The sequence below is a fragment of the Charadrius vociferus genome, unplaced genomic scaffold (genome assembly GCF_000708025.1).
Source record: "Charadrius vociferus isolate BGI_N301 unplaced genomic scaffold, ASM70802v2 scaffold1039, whole genome shotgun sequence".
NCBI lineage: Eukaryota > Metazoa > Chordata > Aves > Charadriiformes > Charadriidae > Charadrius > Charadrius vociferus.
In genome coordinates this window covers 889,181-907,876 of record NW_009650167.1, presented here as the reverse complement: position 1 = coordinate 907,876, position 18,696 = coordinate 889,181, and the positions used below count along the sequence as shown (strand labels likewise).

Sequence of the window (18,696 nt, the reverse complement as noted above, 5' to 3'; positions counted from 1 at the left end):
AATTGGTATTCAGTGTATATTGTTCCTCCATGTTATGGTTTGAGGAACCCACAACAATTTATTGTCATTCAGACAATTATTCTATCACCTAATGACCTCTCCCCACCCAGGAAGGGGAACTGGGGAAAACCCAAGGAAACCTGAGGGTTGAAATATAAACAGATTTAATGGAATAAGACTAGATAATTAACAGTAATAACACTAAAGAACCAATATTGATCCCAATGCCAATATAAAATATACAAGGATTATACTCAGTCTGTTCTATCGGTAGGAAGCCATGCGCTCCCCGCAGGGGACAGCCAGTGTGGGACACTGCCAGTGCTGTGGCTCCAGGAGGAAGGGAAGGGCTCAGGGCTGCGGCACCAGGGCGAGGAGTTCTCAGGATGGCAGCCATCAAGGGAGAGAGAGAACTCCTCAGCAAACATTCTAATTTATATTAAATGTGATGCTCATGGTATGAAATAGTCCTATTGGCCAGCTTGAGTTGGTTGCATACCTTGTTTCCTTGCAGATGACATCTGTCCCCAACCCAGAGAAGTTAAACAGGCTGCTACCATGCGTGGCTCCGGCAATATGGAGTTGTGGGATGGTCTTTGCCACAGTTCACCTGCTTCAGGCTGAGGGGTCTGGGGGCTGAGAGAGGAGATGAGGGTGGAAGAAGCATTAAAGCTTGCATGGCAATAGGGACCCTTTAATTCTTCACCCAAAAGCCAACAACTACTTAAGAGAATGGGGCTTTGGTATTGTAACTCTCCTTTTTGCCCCCAAAGGCAAAACTTCATGCCTTTTCTTTTTCAGACAGGTGGGAATGACCAAGCAGTGAAGGGGAGATTAAGTAGGGGTTAAGGAAGAGGATTTGTGGCTATATAAGGTGTTTTGTGCCATCTCGGGCTCTTTCTGTAGAGCATTGCTGCAGGTCAGATGTCGTCAGTAACTATTTCTGAAGTTGTTTTCAACTGGAGGACACCTGAAGTTTGTGGATGGACTTTTGCAAATGTAAATTCAGATCCATAATCCTGCTATGGTGGTTGTGTTCTGTCCCACTGGCAGTGTGGTGGTTGAGGACCCGATGGAAATGGTTGGCTTTTCATGGAGGAGGGGGGGAAACTGCTACATTTGAACCCCCTGCCCAAGACTGCTGTGACCCTACATGCATCGGTGGGGTGCAGCTCCCCACCACACCCCACACAGCCAGGGGTTGCTGGCTTTTCCTTCCAACTTGAAAGAGTGAGGGGAAGAGCAGAGGGCTCGGGGATGAGGCTGGTTTCTGCAGAGGGAGGAAGATCTTCTAATGGCGATACGTTACGGTAAAGCTAGCAATGACTCATCTGCTCTGCTCAGTGCAGGATTGATGCAGCTTTCATCTGTGCACGCAGGAGATGGATGACTAGATGTATTCGCTAATTTGCTAGGGGGTGGTGGTGAGGCAGAAAAGGTGCCCTTCGGGGAGCCAAGGAAAGCCATTCCTCACGTCGGCACTGTTGCTTTGGCTGGGGCCAGCTTGTTGCACCGGTGAGTCTGACTGCACTGACCTTGAGAGCTGCAACACCCAGCAGCATCCCGGGTGGGCTGTGGTGTTTGTGTGCTGCTTCTTGCAGCATGGAATCATTTTCACAGTAGAAATGCCTGCTGACAATTTTTCAAGTCTAGATAAAACCTAATTTTGTAATCCATGTAGAAAAGGAAAAACATAGGAGGGACTTAAAAAGAGAAAATTATACTATCAGGATCCTTGATTGCTGGTTTTGTGGTCTCTGCTCCCTCTTCCCAGCACTGGGAAAGAGCTGGCTAGCTGCTGGTGAGTGAAAACCTCCCTGAAAAGGCACAGGCTGTTAAACAAAGAAATAGCACGGGGTGGGGAGAGGAGGGAATGAAGCCTTTTTTCTCGCAAAACCTTATTCCCAAGTGTTTCTGTCTGTGTGGGAGGCAGAGAGGGAGCTGGAAGGGGGAGGAACGGGTAGATGGGCAGAGACAGCAACTGAGGAGGAGACGGAAGGGAGGAATAAATAGATGTAAGAGCTATAAAGAAGAAAGCAAAGGTGAAGCAACAGGCCATTAGAGAAAAACTTTGTGTGATGGAATGAGGGAAGAGGAAGAGACGAAGGACTGGGGGGGAGACCCTCACACCTGTATATGCAGGCTTGGTTTTTGAAAGTGAAGAAAGCGCCTTTCTCTTCAGCCTGTGGGACTCAGAGGTGCTTAAAGATGGGCACGTGCTCATGCCCTTGAAAGCACAGGACTGGACAGGGGAAGGAGAGCAAAAGGAAAGAGGGGAATGATACCCAGGGTAGGGAGTCTGCTTGGGAGGTAGTTAATAACATCCAGAAGAGGGTTAAGTACTATGATTGAAGAAAATGTGCTGCTCGGAGTACCCTGGGTGAGGAGGAGGAGGGCAGCATGGATGGCTGCAAGCCAGCGTGATGCTAACCCAGCCAGTGGCTCTGGGAGCGGTGCTGCAGCTGATGGGGGTAGAAAGGGTGCTTGAGCTTCTTGTGGGGGCAGAAAGGGGGCTTGCACTTCTCGGGTGGTGTTTGACAGCATCACCTCAACCAAGCTAAAGGGTCTGGAGAGATGCTGGGCAATTGTGCGGCTAGTTCCAGCAATGGAAAACCATGTACAGAAAGCCTTTCATGTAGACTCTTAAGAACTACTGATATTGATTTTTGGCTTAGTTTGGCTTCTACATCTTTCAAAACCTTTTCTAATCTTGCTGAAGGGCTTGGATTGCTTTTGGTGGAAACTCACTTAGAAATCAAGAAATTCTTTACTGAGCTGTTTGTAGCAGCGCAGGGCATGGCTGCAGGACAAGGCTGCAGGGCACAGCGTAGGCTCTGAGCAAAACCAGCTTTCCTGCTTCCAGGAATCTGGAAAACAGATCTGACCAATGAGGGGTGCAGATGAGAGAGGATAGGGAGAATCGGAGGTACTTGAGCTGCGCAGAGTCCCCATTTCTCAGCAGAGGCCAGTTTGCCCCCTCCATGGTTTACCCCTGCCTTGTCTGTTGGCTAGGCGTAGCTTTCCTAGGGAAAGCAGTGAAAGTTTAATGCTTGGTTCATATAGTATAACCACACAAATACCAGAGAGTGTGTGAGTAGCCCAGCTAATTGATATCAAAGCGACTAAGCAGGTAATTTAATATTTATGACTGAATCTGACTCTCCCTGCTTTAACCTCTGAGCCTGCTTCAATCATGGGCTTTGCTTACTATTTCTTTCTGTCGTTATTGTATCAGATGTAAAATAAGGATAAATTGCTCCCAGACCAGAAGAGCAGTGTCCTCTGAGTGAGCGTGCAGCCTCAGCCCTGCATCTACATAGGATTTCTACTGAGCAGAGCAGTACGAATACTCTTTGGAGGCAGTAGGAAGGAAAAGGTGAAGCAAAATGAAACAAGGAGAGGAAAATATTCTTGTGCTTGGTCAGGACCATGTATTTATCTAACAAGTCCCAAGCCCCAGAGAAGGTCTTAAGCTTCTGGGATTGTGTTTGTGTGGTACAAGATGCTGAAGTGTATGACACATCTTTGAAGCATGAGGGGAGAGTGGTGGTGGTTTGGATTTTCAAAATGGTTTAATATCACAAACTCAGAAATGGAAGTATTGCTCAGCTGCAATGAAAGAGACTATGCTTTTTTTACACCCAAAGTAGATCTGGTCCATGCACAGCTGCTAGGGAAATCTGATTGCTGGTTTTTAGACAAGTGAAAAGCTGGTTTGATTGGTGTTTTTATTTATTTTTTTTATTCCATGCAAAGAGCTCGGAGTCAGACTGGATTGAAAAGCTAAGGGAAGAGTAGCAACTATCCTGCTTAATGCTGGATATGAAACCCTAGGGATAGATTATCTCCTTCTTGCCTTTCAATGTTTTATTTCAAAACTGGCCAGTTTGTACCACCTAATGCCCTTTGGAGACTTCAGGCTCCATCTCAGCAAATACTACCCAGCTAAAATTCACCCTCTCTAAGGGAGGTGTGTAAGGTGGGTCTGTGGAAAGCTTTCTGGCAGTGTCTGTCCCATCTCCATGGGACAGGAAGAGCTGAGACTGCTCTCCTAGGCTAACTGCCAACCTGTCAGACAGCCTTTTCAGCATGGTCACCATGCCTGGTGCAGCATGAGAGCTATGGACTTTCATAGCTTCCATGGACTTTGATAGGATGAGGGGGAATGGCTTCAAACTGGAAGAGAGGAGATTTAGAGTAGATATTATGAAGAAATTTTTCACTTTGGGGGTGGTGAGGCACTGGCCCAGCTTGCCCAGAGGCACTTCTGTGAACAAGTTTCCTCCAGGCCAGCATTTCTGCCTAGATGGAGATTAAAATGCCACATTTGTTAGCCTGTGTCCCAGAAGAGTCAGCAGCACAGACCATTGCTGCAACCCTGGGACCTTCTCTCTGTCTGTCATTAAAGGAGTGATCTGCATTCTGAGCTGCTTTGGAAGACACATCTATCTGTAGAGGTTTTTGAGGAGCCTCTTTATTTCTCAATCCAGCCAGCTAATAAGCTCAGATTTCACTTAGCAGGCAGAAAGCTCTCGGCAGGCTCGTGGCAGCGCTGAAGGTCAGCAGGGAGGTAATGAAGCAGGCGACTCGGGTCTGACTGCTGCCTCCTGTTTACTCATTATTTCCCAAGCTCAAAGTTGATGTGGCGCTGCACCGTCAGAGGCCTGATGGCAAACTGCCCAGCGGCCGTCTTCGCTCCTCCCATCGTGCAGAGGTGTCGCCATGGGAGCTCCATCTCCTGGCTCCCCCTGGAGCCTAGCGAGGCTTGTGGGGTGATGGTTGTTTTACAATCCTTTGAAGCCCACTTTGTCCATTTGCTGAATTCTCTGGATGCAGCCATGCTGTTCTCTGCTTTCATCGGTTCCCTGGGGAAGATGGCTCCAGCTAATCACCTGCAGTACGCCTGATGTCCCACTCAGTCCTGTAGGCAAGCCCAGCTAACCACTGCAAGGAGGAGGCAGGAGTGAGCTCTCTCCATCGCTGTGAGACCCAGCTTTAAAGTAAATCCGTGCGGTTGCACTGGAGTCAGTACACTGGTTTGCACCAGCTGAGGATCTGGCAATTGCCTTACTTGGCCATAGCTCGCCAGAAATGCTGGCAGCAGTAATCCTTGTAGCTCTTGAACCTCTAACTGAGGAGGTAATCCTGTCTTTTTTTTCTGCAGTACCCATCTGGATGTGGAGAATATCACACAAGATCACATATTAACCACTTCCTAAACTTCACTTAGGATAATGCTGCAAAACAAAGGGTAGAGGGTGAGTTACAAGCAGGGGGGAGCTATTGATCTGCTTTCCTGTGCAACAAAATGTTTTCTCTTACCCAGTGGGAAGGCAGCTGTTGTAAGCAAATGAAAAGTGAGATTTATTTGGTTGGACACGAGCATACCTTGTCACTGACAAGTGGTATTGCATACATGGCCAGGATGGACTCGTCTTGATTACATACGGAGCCCAGTTGTGGCAGCCATAGGTGATAGTCAATTCTCACAAGTGCAGGCACGGTAGTAGATGCTTTGACCACAGCTCACCATTATTAAAGAAAGAGCCAACAGTTTTCCAGTTATCTCCTGTTCTCCTCCATTGCCTCCAAGGTGGAATGGCACTGGCTTGCTCTGTCCTTCACTCACCTCTTGTTGCTCTGCTTCCTCTTCCAGGTGCTGTATCATGTCCAGATAGGACACCGCCAGTGTGAGAATCATCCCAAGACAACCACTCCAAGGGGTTGAGCTGTGCCTCTCAGGTGGCTCCTCTGCTTTCTCCAGCAGCTGGGCAAAGGAGGAGAACTGGGATTGCCCCGTGCGTGTGGTGTCCATTCGCTACCCACAGCACTCGCAGGGATGGATTCCAAAGGCAATGTCCGAAGCGGAAACAAACCCGATGCCAAGGCCCCCAGCTCCGGAAAGCCAGAAAAACCCAACCCTGGGCCCGCCACGAATGCAGACAAGAAGGAGATCCCCAAAGAGCAGCCTGCTCCTGCCACCGCCACCAAGAAGGCAGGTGGCGATGCTACTGTCGTGAACAACCACAGCAACCTGAAACCCAGCTCCACCACCACGGAGACGCAAGAGGCCACCGGCCAGTCCCCTGACTCTGACCATAAGGGAAACAGCTCCGAGGAGTCGCCAGGCAGCATCTTTGACAACATGAAGCCCTTGATCATCGTCGGAGGAGTGGCGGTGGCTGCGCTTGCTGTGATTGTGGGAGTGGCGTTCCTAGCCAGGAAAAAATGAAGACCGAGACAGGGTGGGGATGAGAAACCCAACCCAGCTGTACAGCTCCTTTTGAGACAAATGCATGCAGAAAAATTCTATACATATCTATATATAGAGAGAGCGAGCTAGATAGGTCAACAACACCAACTGCAACTCCAAGAGTCTTGTTCAAGACAACTGTGCCAGTTTGACCCAGTGTGGGTAACTCCATGCACTCAGTGTGTTCTTTCATGTAATATATCTTGGCTTATACCACTGTGTATAATTACAGCTTCTCCTGATCGGTGTAAATGACGGTGTCCCCTCCCCTCCCCTGCTGTCCTCCCTGGCAGACACCCCCACCTCTCCTGCAGTCCCCTGTTTTTAAGTCCATAGTGTTCTACGTCCCATCCAGAGTCCCTGCTTTGTGTTTTGGTTTCTGTTTGGTTTGTTTTTAAGTTGGGTTGTGGTAAAGAAGATGTAAGGGGAGATGGAGCCTAGTGAGAAGACCCAGTTTGCCTGTCACTATGTGTCGGGCTGGTGTTTATCCAGCACCCCTGGGGCAGGGGAACCACTGGGCAAACGCAAGCAAAAGGCAGCTCCTTGACCCAAACAGCAAAGCGTGATCTCTATTAGGTGTCTTGTGTACCTGCTGCTCATCAACCTACTTTTAAAAACCCAACCCAAAAGCGCCCCAGAGGAAACGGGCTTGCTGCGGCTGGAGGCTGAGACTGCAGCATGGTAGAACCGAGCGTGTGATTTGCGATGTCACACCAAGTCATTTCTTGGGCTGAGCTGCCAGCGGGGGAGTGAGCAGAAGGGCCAGACCGTGACCCACAGCGCAGCTAGCAGCACATGGAGATACCTGGCAAAGTCCCACGCTGACTTCAGGCAGACAGCATCTGTCGTCTGCTTGGTTTCTGGCATGTTGGCAGGCAGCCTTCAGGATCCCGTGGCTCGCCAAGGTCATACGGGCAGCGTTTGGGGACAGAGGGACTTTGTTTTGGATCTAGTATTTCCTAAAGTCAGGCTGGGCTTTGTGGGATGCTGCGGTCTCAGCCCAAACACCCTCGAGGTCAGCTGGACTCTTTCTGTTCATTTCTTTGGGCTTTGGATCAAGGCTTTCACCTGCAGTTTTTCCCCCTGAAGGCTATGGTCTCTTGGTATGTGACAAGGTAGAAAAAGTGGAGACATGAGCTGGTTTTAGGGAGGACCAGGGATCCTGAGAGAATAAGATTGACCTGCTTTATACCAGGGAAACCCTGTTCAAGGGCACTGCAAATCTGTCCTGGGGGGGATTTCTTACCTCCCTCCTATGACAGCAGCAGGGATTTGTGACTCCTCCAAGCTTTTGAAATGGAATCAAATTCCCAGCTGTGGGAAACAGCCCAGTTTCATTGGTGAGAACCTCAGCTCTAAAGCCAGACCTTGTGAAGGGGAGAAGGAAGGCAGGTGATGAGAGAGGGCGTGCAGTGCATCGGCTGATGCCCTTCCCCAAACACCAAGAAGTGGGTGGATCTCCTTATTCTAAGCTTCCATGAGACTACTCTGGGCTGCTGCGCTACTGTGAAAAGGTCTTACAAAAAAAGACCTTACCTTTTGTTTTTAAATTAGGTCAGAGATTAGATGTCAGAACTGCTGAGTCTCTGGCGCTCAGCAGCAGTTGCAGCCAATGGGCAGGGTTTTGGAGTGGTGATTAGCAAGAGGCTGTGACAAAGTGGAGTGTGTTCAGTTAAAGAGCCTTAGTCACACATCTTTAACTGAGCCTGGATGTATAAATTCAGTGGGTACAGGGCCAGAGAAAGGCGTACATTCCTCAGATACTGCCTTTACAGCATCTGCTTCAGGCAAGATTGCTGGATAGGATGGTGGGTGTGCATAACCTGATCTGGCAATCCTTTCCTCAGCTCATGTCTGTCTTATTTACCTCCAGATTTGCTCTGCTGAATGCATACGGCTTCCCCAACCAAAAGGTCTTTTGATGCAGCCTGGCCACTGGTATGGCGAGACTTGTCATCCTCTTTTCCCCAAGGCTCATAAAATACCCCCGAAGGTACACAGCCTCTGGGAGTACCAGATGTTGTCTTCTGATGAACAACAGGCTGCACATAGTTGAAGTTTAATGTCTACCTCTACCTTTAACAGTGCAGAGACAGGGGGTGGGCTTGTTGTTTTGACAATGGTTTTTGGAACAAGTTCTACAGCCTCAGGTGAAATCCCGGTAGTTTAAAGCACTCTTTGCATGTATTGTGGATGCGTCTCCTAGTAGCAGTATGTCACAGCCTGGAGAATTTTTTTCAGTTTGAAGCAGAAGGATCCGTGGCGAGGTGTTTCTGTAATGCTACGTTTGTCTAAAGAACTGTTTTCCCTTCAACCTGTTTTGCAGGTGCTCAGAGGTTATTTTTGGGGGGGAAAGAGGAGGGCAGACAATAGCAAAGGGTGTATGAAAGGTATTTGGAAAACAGAGATGCAAGAGAGAATATAGCTCAGAAGCAGTCCCAGCACGGCTCCCTCACAGCGACTGTTGCAGGGCTCTGCAAAGGACACGGAGAGGCTGCTGCACCTACACAGAGTCTGGGAGTGCTGCAGAGCCCCAGGCCCTGACGGTGCCCTGGGCACATCCTCTTGCCCCGCTGGGTAGAGACCCCATTGCATACTAGCTCCCCCTGCTCCTTTTTGCACCCTGAACACTGCATTCTGGTTCCCCACAAGGGAAATCTGGGTGCACAAGCTAGATAGTCACTGAGGCACAAAGCTCTTGGCTGTAGGGAAATTTTGCTTACGTTGCTGTGAGGAAGGGAAATTGTCTGCCCCTGCTCTGATTCATGTTTTGCCAAAGTAGGTGGTGATTTTTCAACAGTGACTTCTGTTTTCAAGAGGGAGGACTGTCTTCAAGAGATGCTTCTACCTGACCTGTCTGCTCCCTCCCTCTCACCCCCAGAAGATGATTATTTTATTTTTAGCCGTGTGACAACACTACAGATGAAGCATCTATCTATTCTGTCCTGACCAGAGTAGATAGATACAGGAGGAGGAAAAGAAACAACTGCTTCATTTGAGTCTCCTATTTTACTTTCTAAAGTGGCTTTTATTTCCTTGACTTAACCTTTGGCAACAGAAGAGGGGAAAAACAGTTCTCAGCCAACGTGGGCCTTAACCATTTCTGTCTGCCTCTGATCCCCCCTGCCCTTAGAGCACTCAGAGGCCAGTAATTCCATCCGGAAACACACCACAGAGATGGTGATGGGACTGCAGCTCCTCACCTGGGTATGTAACCCCCTGCGAACCCTCCCTAGGTAGTGAACACGCTACAGCCTGTTCACAAGGGATTTTCTGCTTGCCGTGGTCATTAACGTTGCTGTCTGCTGTCCAGATTCACCACCTGGAACCCACCTCTGTGGCAGTTTGGCTTGGAAAACACCTCTCTGTGTGTGTATGTGTATATACACCACCTTGCCTTGAAGAATATTCTGCATATGTATGTATGCATACATAAATATTTATATTACTGCAGTCTGGGGGGAGGGGAGGAAAGGATCAACCTGGAGATGACCCTTCATTTGTTCCCCTGCATTCACACAAAGTGTCCGTGATGTCTTTTTTGTGCCATTCACATCATGCCATGCAGCACCTGAATTCCTTTTCGGTCCTGGTTTCTTCTCAGTGCAAAGAATGTATGGCTAGTGAACTGCTGAATGTACGATGTGCCTGTTGTGCTAGAAGCTCAAAATTACTGTTCCCCTCCCTGGATAGTCGTGTGGGCTACTCGCTTTAAAATAAGGCACTTTTAGACTATACTGGACTGTGTTGTAGTGTTTTTCGAAGTGTGGGTCTAGTGTTGATTTGAGTCAGGTAGATCAAGCGTAGATGCCATACAAGCTCCTAAGCACGCCGCTGGGGCAACGCACTTCAGTCCTGACTTGCAAATGACATACTTTTAGCAAACACCTCCTGTTCTGCCTTAATGTGCCAGGCTGTGTGGTGGTTTCATTTTGAGGGGAGGAAAAAAAAAAAAAGAAAAAAAAAAATGTCCAGCGAGAACTAGGCTGAGAAGAGCAAATTCACCTCTCTCAGAATGGAAGCGAGATTGAAACCAAATTTGTCGAAGTAGAAGGCTTAAATGACTGAACTCGCTGTGCTAAATAAATAGTTGTCTTTTCTCGTACTGAGCACATGCTGTTATTTGCTTGATGTTATTCTTTGTGTGGTGTTTGTGATATGAAGTCCTTCTAGTGATATCTCCGTGGGGAGAATGAACTGACGCTTAAAACTAATCAGATTCTGTGCTTGGGATTTGAAGAGATCTAGATTGCTAGTTTACTCTTTTGATAAAGTCGATAAATTATAAATTTGCAAAACTGACTTTAGACATTCTAGCTTATCACTAAATCTATAGATTCAATTACTACACCTGATCTCAATCTATTTTTAATGAGCCATAAGCTTTAGTTGAATATAAAGATGTCATTATGGTCTCTTGGACAACTTAGTAGAAGGTTTTTGATGCTTCTAGCTTTAAGAAAGATGAAATGCATTACACTTCTGCTTCCTCCTTCTACTGATTTAACACACTAAGGATAAGTCCTATTATTCCTAAAAGTTCTGCAGTAGGAAGCAAACAAATCTGGAAGCCAAAGGATAATGCAGCAGCATTTTTGGGAGGGTAAGAATGCATTCTTGCAGGTGCTGTTCACCCCTTGGGCTCACACTTAAAGCGCTGAACAGTCACTTGGCCTGAAGCACCTCTTGGTTCCCTTAGGTTGAGTGATAAATTAAAAATGGGTTTATGTCTCTGCTGAATCAAAGTTTTGGGGTTGATCCATAGGCTACTGAAAAAAAAGGGAATTTTTCCATCGGCTTTCACCGTGCTCTGCTCAGGCTTTTGAGATCATACTGGCACCAGGGATATGATTGCAGGTCATCGTAAAACGTAGAAACATCTGAATGGCATGATTTTTTAAAAGCAACAAAAGCATTCCTTAATCCTTCTGCTGAGTGTAAGGGAAGTCTTCTCTGGTATGAACTGAGGCAGCTGTGCTTATACCTGCGGTAGTATTTGTGTATAAACAACAACAGTGTAACTAAAATAAACCTAGAGTTGGTGAGAGATGATTTCTGCCTTAAAAATTTCCCTTCTTTTCCTGAAAATGCCACTGGGGTTTAGAAATCGATCTAACTATTCAACTAGAATTGGTTGAAAATAAGTCTGGAAGATTTGAGAGAAAAATTGTCCTTCAAGAAACAAAGCAAAAAAGGAAGGCAATGAAAAAAACGTATTTGAAAGGTGAAATCCCAAGAATTTCAATCAGCTCTAAACAAAGCTTTGAGTCAGTGCTTCTGAGTGGGTACAAGAAACAGTGCAGAGAAGTACAGAGGAAAAAAGCCCAATTTCATTATCTTAAGAGTTTTGGTAAGGACATGTTAGCTTTTATAGCCTATCCACTTCTTTTTTTTTCCTTGGACAAAAGCAAAAATGACCAACTCTACCATGCAAATTAACCTCCACTGACTTTTCCAAAATAATTTTTGCTGGCTCTGTTCAATGTTAAAGGGTTAGTGAAGCGAGAAAAAGACTTGAAGTTTTCTACAACCAACTTTGTATGATTAAGGGAAATTGCAAGTTTGTGAATTGGGCATTTTGAAAGGCTGCATTTTCACATGCTTTGCTATGGAAAGGACTGAAAACCTACTTGCATTTCGATCCTCTTGGTCTGTGCCATCGTGATAGAGCAGGGATGCTGGGTCCCTTCCCAAGCCATGTAGCACCTTACCGTGGTCTCATTCCCTTCACCACGGAGCCAGGAGGAATTTCCCAAGCCAGGAAGAGCCATCTCCCGTAAGGGCAGGCAACTGCATCGCATAGTCTTTTTCATAAACCAACTGCAGTTCTGCTTTACAGGCTGGGCACCTCCCTTCACAAACAGAATTGGCTTTGACCTGGATAATAAAATTTCTGTATCTAAGTTAGTTAACTTCTCAGCACAGGAGGCTGGAATCAGCATGTTTCCTGTCACTTACCCCAGAGGTATTTGGTCCTTTACTCTTTCAGGTAGAAAACCACTGATGTTGAAGATCTCCACAATGAGCTGCCTGCATATTTTAGGTCTTATGGGTGGCCCTCGACTGACAACTCCACCACAGAAAGTGATGAAGCCTGTGCAGCAATATTCTGGGCCAGGGGATGTGGTACCACCCACGTACTTCAGGGTTTATGCTCTGCGAAGAAGCCGGGAGGAGATGATGGGAGCAGTGTCTGCCTAGTACTGTGGATTAAACACTGCTGCTCTGCTTTCAGCCCATCATCGGTCCCTAAACACTTCTGCAGTCACTGGTTTTGGCCCATTGTTCTTTTTAAAACCTCTTTTGTGTTCATTCATCTGGAGATTAGTTCTCTCCTGAAGTTTATCTATTTGATTTATTACTTAATCTTTAATGGGAAGTTATTTTTAAGTGGCATTAAGGGTAAAGAGCACAGAATAAGATGTCTTAGCTGTCATGGTGAATATGTGGCAAAAATGACAGGGTACTTAACCTCTAGGGTTATCAAACTGAAGGTAGCTATACAGAAAGTTGATTTTTGAGCTAGATTATCTTGAATTGAGCAGCCCAGATGATGATGCAAGGTGCTACTGAGGGTACTGCAATGTAACTGAGACATTGGCTTGGAACATGCCCCACATGCCATTCAGCTGGCCTTGGCTGGGTCTGTCCAACACCATTTTTCTATGTCTCTTATTGCGCCTTGCTGTGGTTAGCTGAGATCACGTTATCTTGCCTGACTGGCCCTGGCGAGTTTGATCTGTTGAGCAAAGGGGTTTTATGATGACTTTTTCGTCTTCTCTTTTAGATCATCAGTCCACCCTGTGACCTGCTTTCCTTTTTAATGTCCAAATTCCTAGGCTGTCTGCTCATGCCAGATCTTCAACTGCTACAAACTACGTGGCTCCACTGGTTTCTGCAGATCAGATTCTTTGCTTGTCCTTTACTGCTTCTTTGGCTACTGCACTGTGTTCCCTTTCCTTTCCCTCCTTTCTTCCCAGGCAACTCTGCAGGTGTGGCCTCTCCACAGCTAGGCAGAAACTCTGCCCCATGGCTGAGACAGATTTTTGGGTAGCCTCACCCAAAAGATACAGGCAGTGTTCAGCCACCGAGCACACAAGAGGGAATGCAGAGACTGCGTGGCACAGTGGGGAATGTATGAAGTTTTCATCAGCCCTAATCGCTAAGCCTTGTGGGTCTGAGTCCACAAGATGCTGTGAGCTCATCTGCCACAGGAGCACAGCAGAACCACAGCTGGAAGGTCCCTTTCTTGTCCTTGCTTTTCCATGTCAGTAAGTCACTGCATGGCCACAAGCTCTGCTCAGGATTGGAGCCTGCTGGCTAGTCAGGTGTGAGCTATTCTGGCTGCTCAAGAGCTGCTGACACAGCACAAGCATACACTACACTTGGCTGAAGCTGGTGCTTCTGCAGTCCTCCAGTTACTGGAGCACCAAAAACACAGGCAGGGAGGAGAAGGTCTCAAGCATTCAAGAGCTGGCTCTCAGCTGAAGTCAATGACCTGCATTTCTGCTGGTCTTGAAGAGTCAGCTCATGTGCAGGGGCATGCTGCATCTCTCTCATCTTCCATTAGCTGCAGGATTGAGGACAGAGAAGCCTGCAAGGATTTGTCTGTTGGAATGGGCTGCTCAGGTGTTACCCTTAGATACAGAAAGGCAAGACTGCTGGGCCTTCAAAATTCCCATCTCGTTCCACTAACCGTGCTAATAAGCTGATGCCCAAAGCCTGTAAGTGGTGTGACAGATCACAGCCACTGGCTTTGCAACGCATGGGTTTGGCTCTCCTCTGTGCTACAGTTCTGCTCGCCGCTTTGGACAGCGTGTGCTCTGACATGCAGTACTTGGGGACTCAGGTCCTCTGCTCTTCAAATTTCAGAAAAAAAAAGAAAATCTATGTAAAAATATAATTTGGGTTAAATAGGATTTGGACCAACATGTTACTCTTGCTCCTGTTTCTCTTTCAGTCGCTCCCAGCTTGAAATTCACAGACCATTCCATTCTTTTTTTCATTTCTCCTAACGCAAAGCCCCAGTGCAGCACACCAAGAATAAAGTTACATGTTCTTTCTGGCTGTACAGGATGATGCTACAGCACCAAAACTCCCAGCAGAAAGAGAGGAATCTTTACTCATCTTTGCAACAATAAAGACCTGCATTGTATCCCTGGTTTTGCCACAGCAGCTTCAAGCAGTCAAGTTTCTGGGGCAATTTGATAAGAACAAGGGTGCCATACAATTTTGTCATGTTAAAAACAAACAGAGCAACCAACAAGTGAATAATTTGGCTTATACTAAGTTTTGAGCAGCCCTTTTTAAACCTGGTGCCTTTTCCCGAGTCACTGGTTAGGACCCTTTCAGTCAAAATCTTCAAAAGGTGCAATCTCAACTCTCCAGTGAAAACCAACTCTCTTCTAGTGGTAGGTGCAGGTTGTTTACAAACTTGTGGAGAAACTAAAATTGTAGAAAGGGAACTCGAAGGTCAGATTACAGGGGATTTTTTTTTTCTTTTGGTTTGCTTGGATTCTGTTACTTTTCCAGGGACTGATCCAAAGCCCCCTGAAGTCAGATGGAAGGTTCAAACATTGCTAGTGGGGTAATGCCTGCTGCCACCTTGGAAGCCACAGACATCTTTCTGAGGACACCAGTGGGTTTTGAGTCAGCCCCTGAACGTGTTTTTCAAAGGATGGTAATTTTCAGAGTGACACCTTGATTTCTTCCCTGTACAAACAGACCTGCTTGTCACTTACACATGTTTACCTGTGTTCAACATAAAGGTTTGGGGTTGTTTTGTTTTGGTTTTTTGGGGTTTTTTTTTTGCTTTCAGAAACAATATGCTGCTAGACACATTTCCTGGAGGGAAATGGACACCTACCTACACACAAAGCTATACAGCTAATTTATACCTTGTTGAATTTATAATCTTGTCTATGCTTCTATGGACACTTTGTATGGGCTGCAGCTCAAATCCTAAAATAGTCAAGAATTTTTCCTTTCCCATATAGTATTCTATTTACTTTGACTTTAAAAAAAAAAAAAGCGTATAAATGCAATAATGCAGGTAGACTAGAAATACTAGATTGAAAATTAAAGTAGTTTAGCTTGTCCCATTGTGACTGACAGTGTTGTACGACACCCAATGCTGTACCCTAACATTTTCCAGGCTTTCTACGTAGCTGAATCTAGTATTAGCTTTGAAAACCCATTGTATGAGTGGTGGGTGGATGGGTTGGAAACGTGTGCTCTCTACACACTGTATGTTACTCACATCAGAAGCTGTATGGCCACTCCATATGCTGTGAAACTGTAAATGATTCCCAATACACCTGTAACTCTTACCAGGATTGTGAGAAATAAACTATATATAGAGCTATATATACACACACAGATATATTGTATAATTCCTCATGTGAGCATCTTTGTGCATGTGGGTGCGTGAGTGAAAATGGCTGTTCTCCCTCTCACTCCTTATTTGTGCCCGTGGTTCCTGCAGGCTCAGGATTCGCTAGGATTAGCAATCCCAGTCAGAACTGTAAGAAAAGGTCAATTCCTGCCCCAAATAAACTCCAGCCTGCCCAAGGAAAGCAGGCAAAGGAAGATTATTGTTATTCCCACTGAAGTGTAGAATGATTAAATGACTTACCCAGAGCCAAGGAGGAAACCTTTCTGGTGCCGGTGCTGCCCTGTCCCGCAAGCTGGTCTCCAGGCTTTGCTGCACGCTTGTTTGCTGGGTAAAACTCTGACCTCTCCCCTGCCAAATTAGGGTATACTCCCATTCGCTTGGGTTTGGATTGAAGTTGGCCCAGGAGCATCCGTCCTCATGAGGAGTGAACCATCCCCTGAGCACCTGGCTGGTGTTGGTGGGGGTCTCTGCACATCAGCGCGAGCCAGGGATTCCCTCTGACCTGCCGGAGGGGAGGAGGGTCTCGGCAGTACACGTCACTGTGAGGAGCTGCTGTCACATCACACCAGCTCCAAGCAGGGCCTCGTCTGCAGGCTTTTGGAAAGGAATCTTTTAAGAACTGGGAAGACAAATATCGTAAACTCCTCGGGGTCAGGAAAAAGGGGCAGCCTTTAGTTGCAAACGCCTTAATTAATTATCTGAGATTTTTGCTGCAGAAACACAGCTGAAGACTCAAGTTTTAGTTTGCTCTCCTGCTTTAGGAATGTTAAGACAAATAAATTCTTCTTTTCTGAGTTTGAATGCTGACTCTGAGAAGCTGGGGTGGGTGGATGCCTGGCCCTCCCCGCTGCCCCCAGTCAGGGTGTGTGAAATAGCCCATCCATCGGGCCAGTGAGGTGGGGATGAGCTGTCTGCGCAGAGAAGGCAATCTCCCTGCCCTGCCTGGGCTGCGGGACAGCGCGGCCGCAGAGGAGCTGAGGCTCTTCTTCCATTCCTCAGCTGGGAAAATGCACCCTCATCCAGCGAGAGCCTGGCCCGTCTCCTCTTAACAGAAGAGGGTGTACAGCCCTGCCGGGGGTGGACGGCAGCAGGCGATGCTGCAACTTGGAAGGTTCCCCCCTAATTAGGAATCAGTGGAGGCACCTTCACAACCTGTCCTCCTCGGCCTGAGATGAAAGTGTCGCTCGTTCCACTGAGAGGAGGGGGAACGGGCTGGGGAACCTCACTGTCATCTCTCCTTCAAACCAAGAACGTGTCTCTATTCTCACTGCCAAGGACGGCAGCAGCACAGGCACAGTGGTGAGGTTGTGGAGCCAACTGAGAGAGCAAAGCTCAGTGATTTCAAACACTGGTTTGGGCATCTTCCATCCGTCCCTTCTGTGTCTTGTCTATTTCCCTCCACCTATTTACAGAAATCTAAAAAGTATGAATAGCAGAGGCTATGTTTACGATTATCTTAAACTACACAGTGCTTTTTCATGCTCCCTTCTGCTCCAGCCATCATTTAGCCACAGAAAAGGACGCAGTGCCAAATCACTAAACTGAATAGTGAGAGATGATACACTTTGGGTTTGGTTTGGTAGCAATGAGAGAGGAACATCCAGGTATCTCCGCAGTTAACCAGCCTACAGTTTCAGACCACACTTTTGGAGAGAAAAGGAGGCAGATGGACAGATGATTGAGGAGACGGACAAGCAAAGAACCTGATGGCATAAACTGCATTTCCTCTAGGAAACCAGGTGAGAAGTAAGTCAATAAATAAACAAAAATAATGGCAGAATTGTATTGTCTTCATTTTATATCTATCATTTTATAACGGCATTTTCTCTTTGTGATACACTAGCAATCATCAAGAGATAAACCCATTAATTTAACACAGAGATGAAAAACACAAATCCAGAAACTGAAGGTTTACAAAAATCACTTTTCCCCCAGTGAGCAACAGAGCCGAAAGCCATGACACCTGCAGTAAGTGAACATTTTTCTCGAACAACAATGGCTTGTTAAAGATGAAGAGCATACACAAAGACGGCAATCTGGACCAGATATGAGGGATGGGAAGGACAGTTCCAGGAAGGTTTCGATGACTTTATTCAGTTTGCAATGCTGATGCTCATTCCAGCAGCTCCAGGAAATCACCCAGTTCTTCATCCATGTTTTTCACCCATCCTATTTTATTTTTTTTTTTCAACAAACCGCTCTGACAGATTCCGTGTTCATCTTGTACCACCCCATACAACATAATTAGCTGTGGCTTCTTCAGGGGTGCGAAAGAGCACAATATATGTCTTGTGCCTCCACAACACCCTTGAGGTTATTCATCCTGAGGGTAAGAGGTATCAAAAGCAAAACCTGCAAGATAACTTAAAATAACTTAAAATACAACTTAAGCCAGTAACAGCTTAAGCTGGTAATTTACAAACGGCTTGGGGTTATCAAAGGAGTTTTGCTCCTCTGTATCTCCTGTGTCAGAAACACAGCACTAGCACAATAAACCATGAAATGTGGTGGCTTGGGCTTGGCAGGAAGGCTCCTGGTGCTCGGTCGGCTGCTGGGGGGACTGTGTGTAGTTGGAGCAAAAAGGTTTGAAACCCAGCACTGCAGCTGGATGTGGCCCCTCAGCTGGGCTGTGGAAATTAAGCCGGCATTTTGAAATTAACGCCTGCTTTTAACCCGCAACAGGGTGTCAGACTTCCCCTTCTCTGAGGTGGGGTGGTCCCTATAATAAGCCTTCAGTGTTTCAGTCCTACTGGCTATCAGGATCAATTTGATAAGGAAATATATATATTAAAAAAACCCAAACAACACGACAAAACACAATGTAAAACCTGATGAGGAAAACAGCCGTACAGCTGGAGCAGACACCACCAGGCTATGAAGGGGAAACCAACCAGGGCGGCTCAAAAAAAAAAGGGGAAATCAACCAGGGCGGTCGCGGGGGTGGAGGCAGGTGGGACCGGCATGATCCGCCGTGGTGCCCCGGAGGGGTTAAAAGGCACAGCGGCCCCACGGGACCCCTCACGATCGTCCCGCCATTCCCCTCAGCGAT

The 18,696-nt window shown here is 46.8% G+C and overlaps 1 protein-coding gene across 1 annotated transcript; it reads left to right on the top strand.

Annotated features, from left to right (window-relative positions):
* The first annotated feature begins 5,839 nt into the window (after positions 1-5,839).
* CEND1 (cell cycle exit and neuronal differentiation 1) lies at positions 5,840-6,232 on the top strand. Its single transcript, XM_009892433.1, has one exon. The coding sequence runs from the start codon at positions 5,840-5,842 to the stop codon at positions 6,230-6,232; it is 393 nt and encodes a 130-aa protein (XP_009890735.1).
* Positions 6,233-18,696: the final 12,464 nt, after the last annotated feature.

What these genes read in the sequence shown, in the direction of transcription:
- CEND1 (XM_009892433.1), top strand. Translation starts at nt 5,840, where the DNA reads ATGGATTCCAAAGGCAATGTCCGAAGCGGAAACAAACCCGATGCCAAG.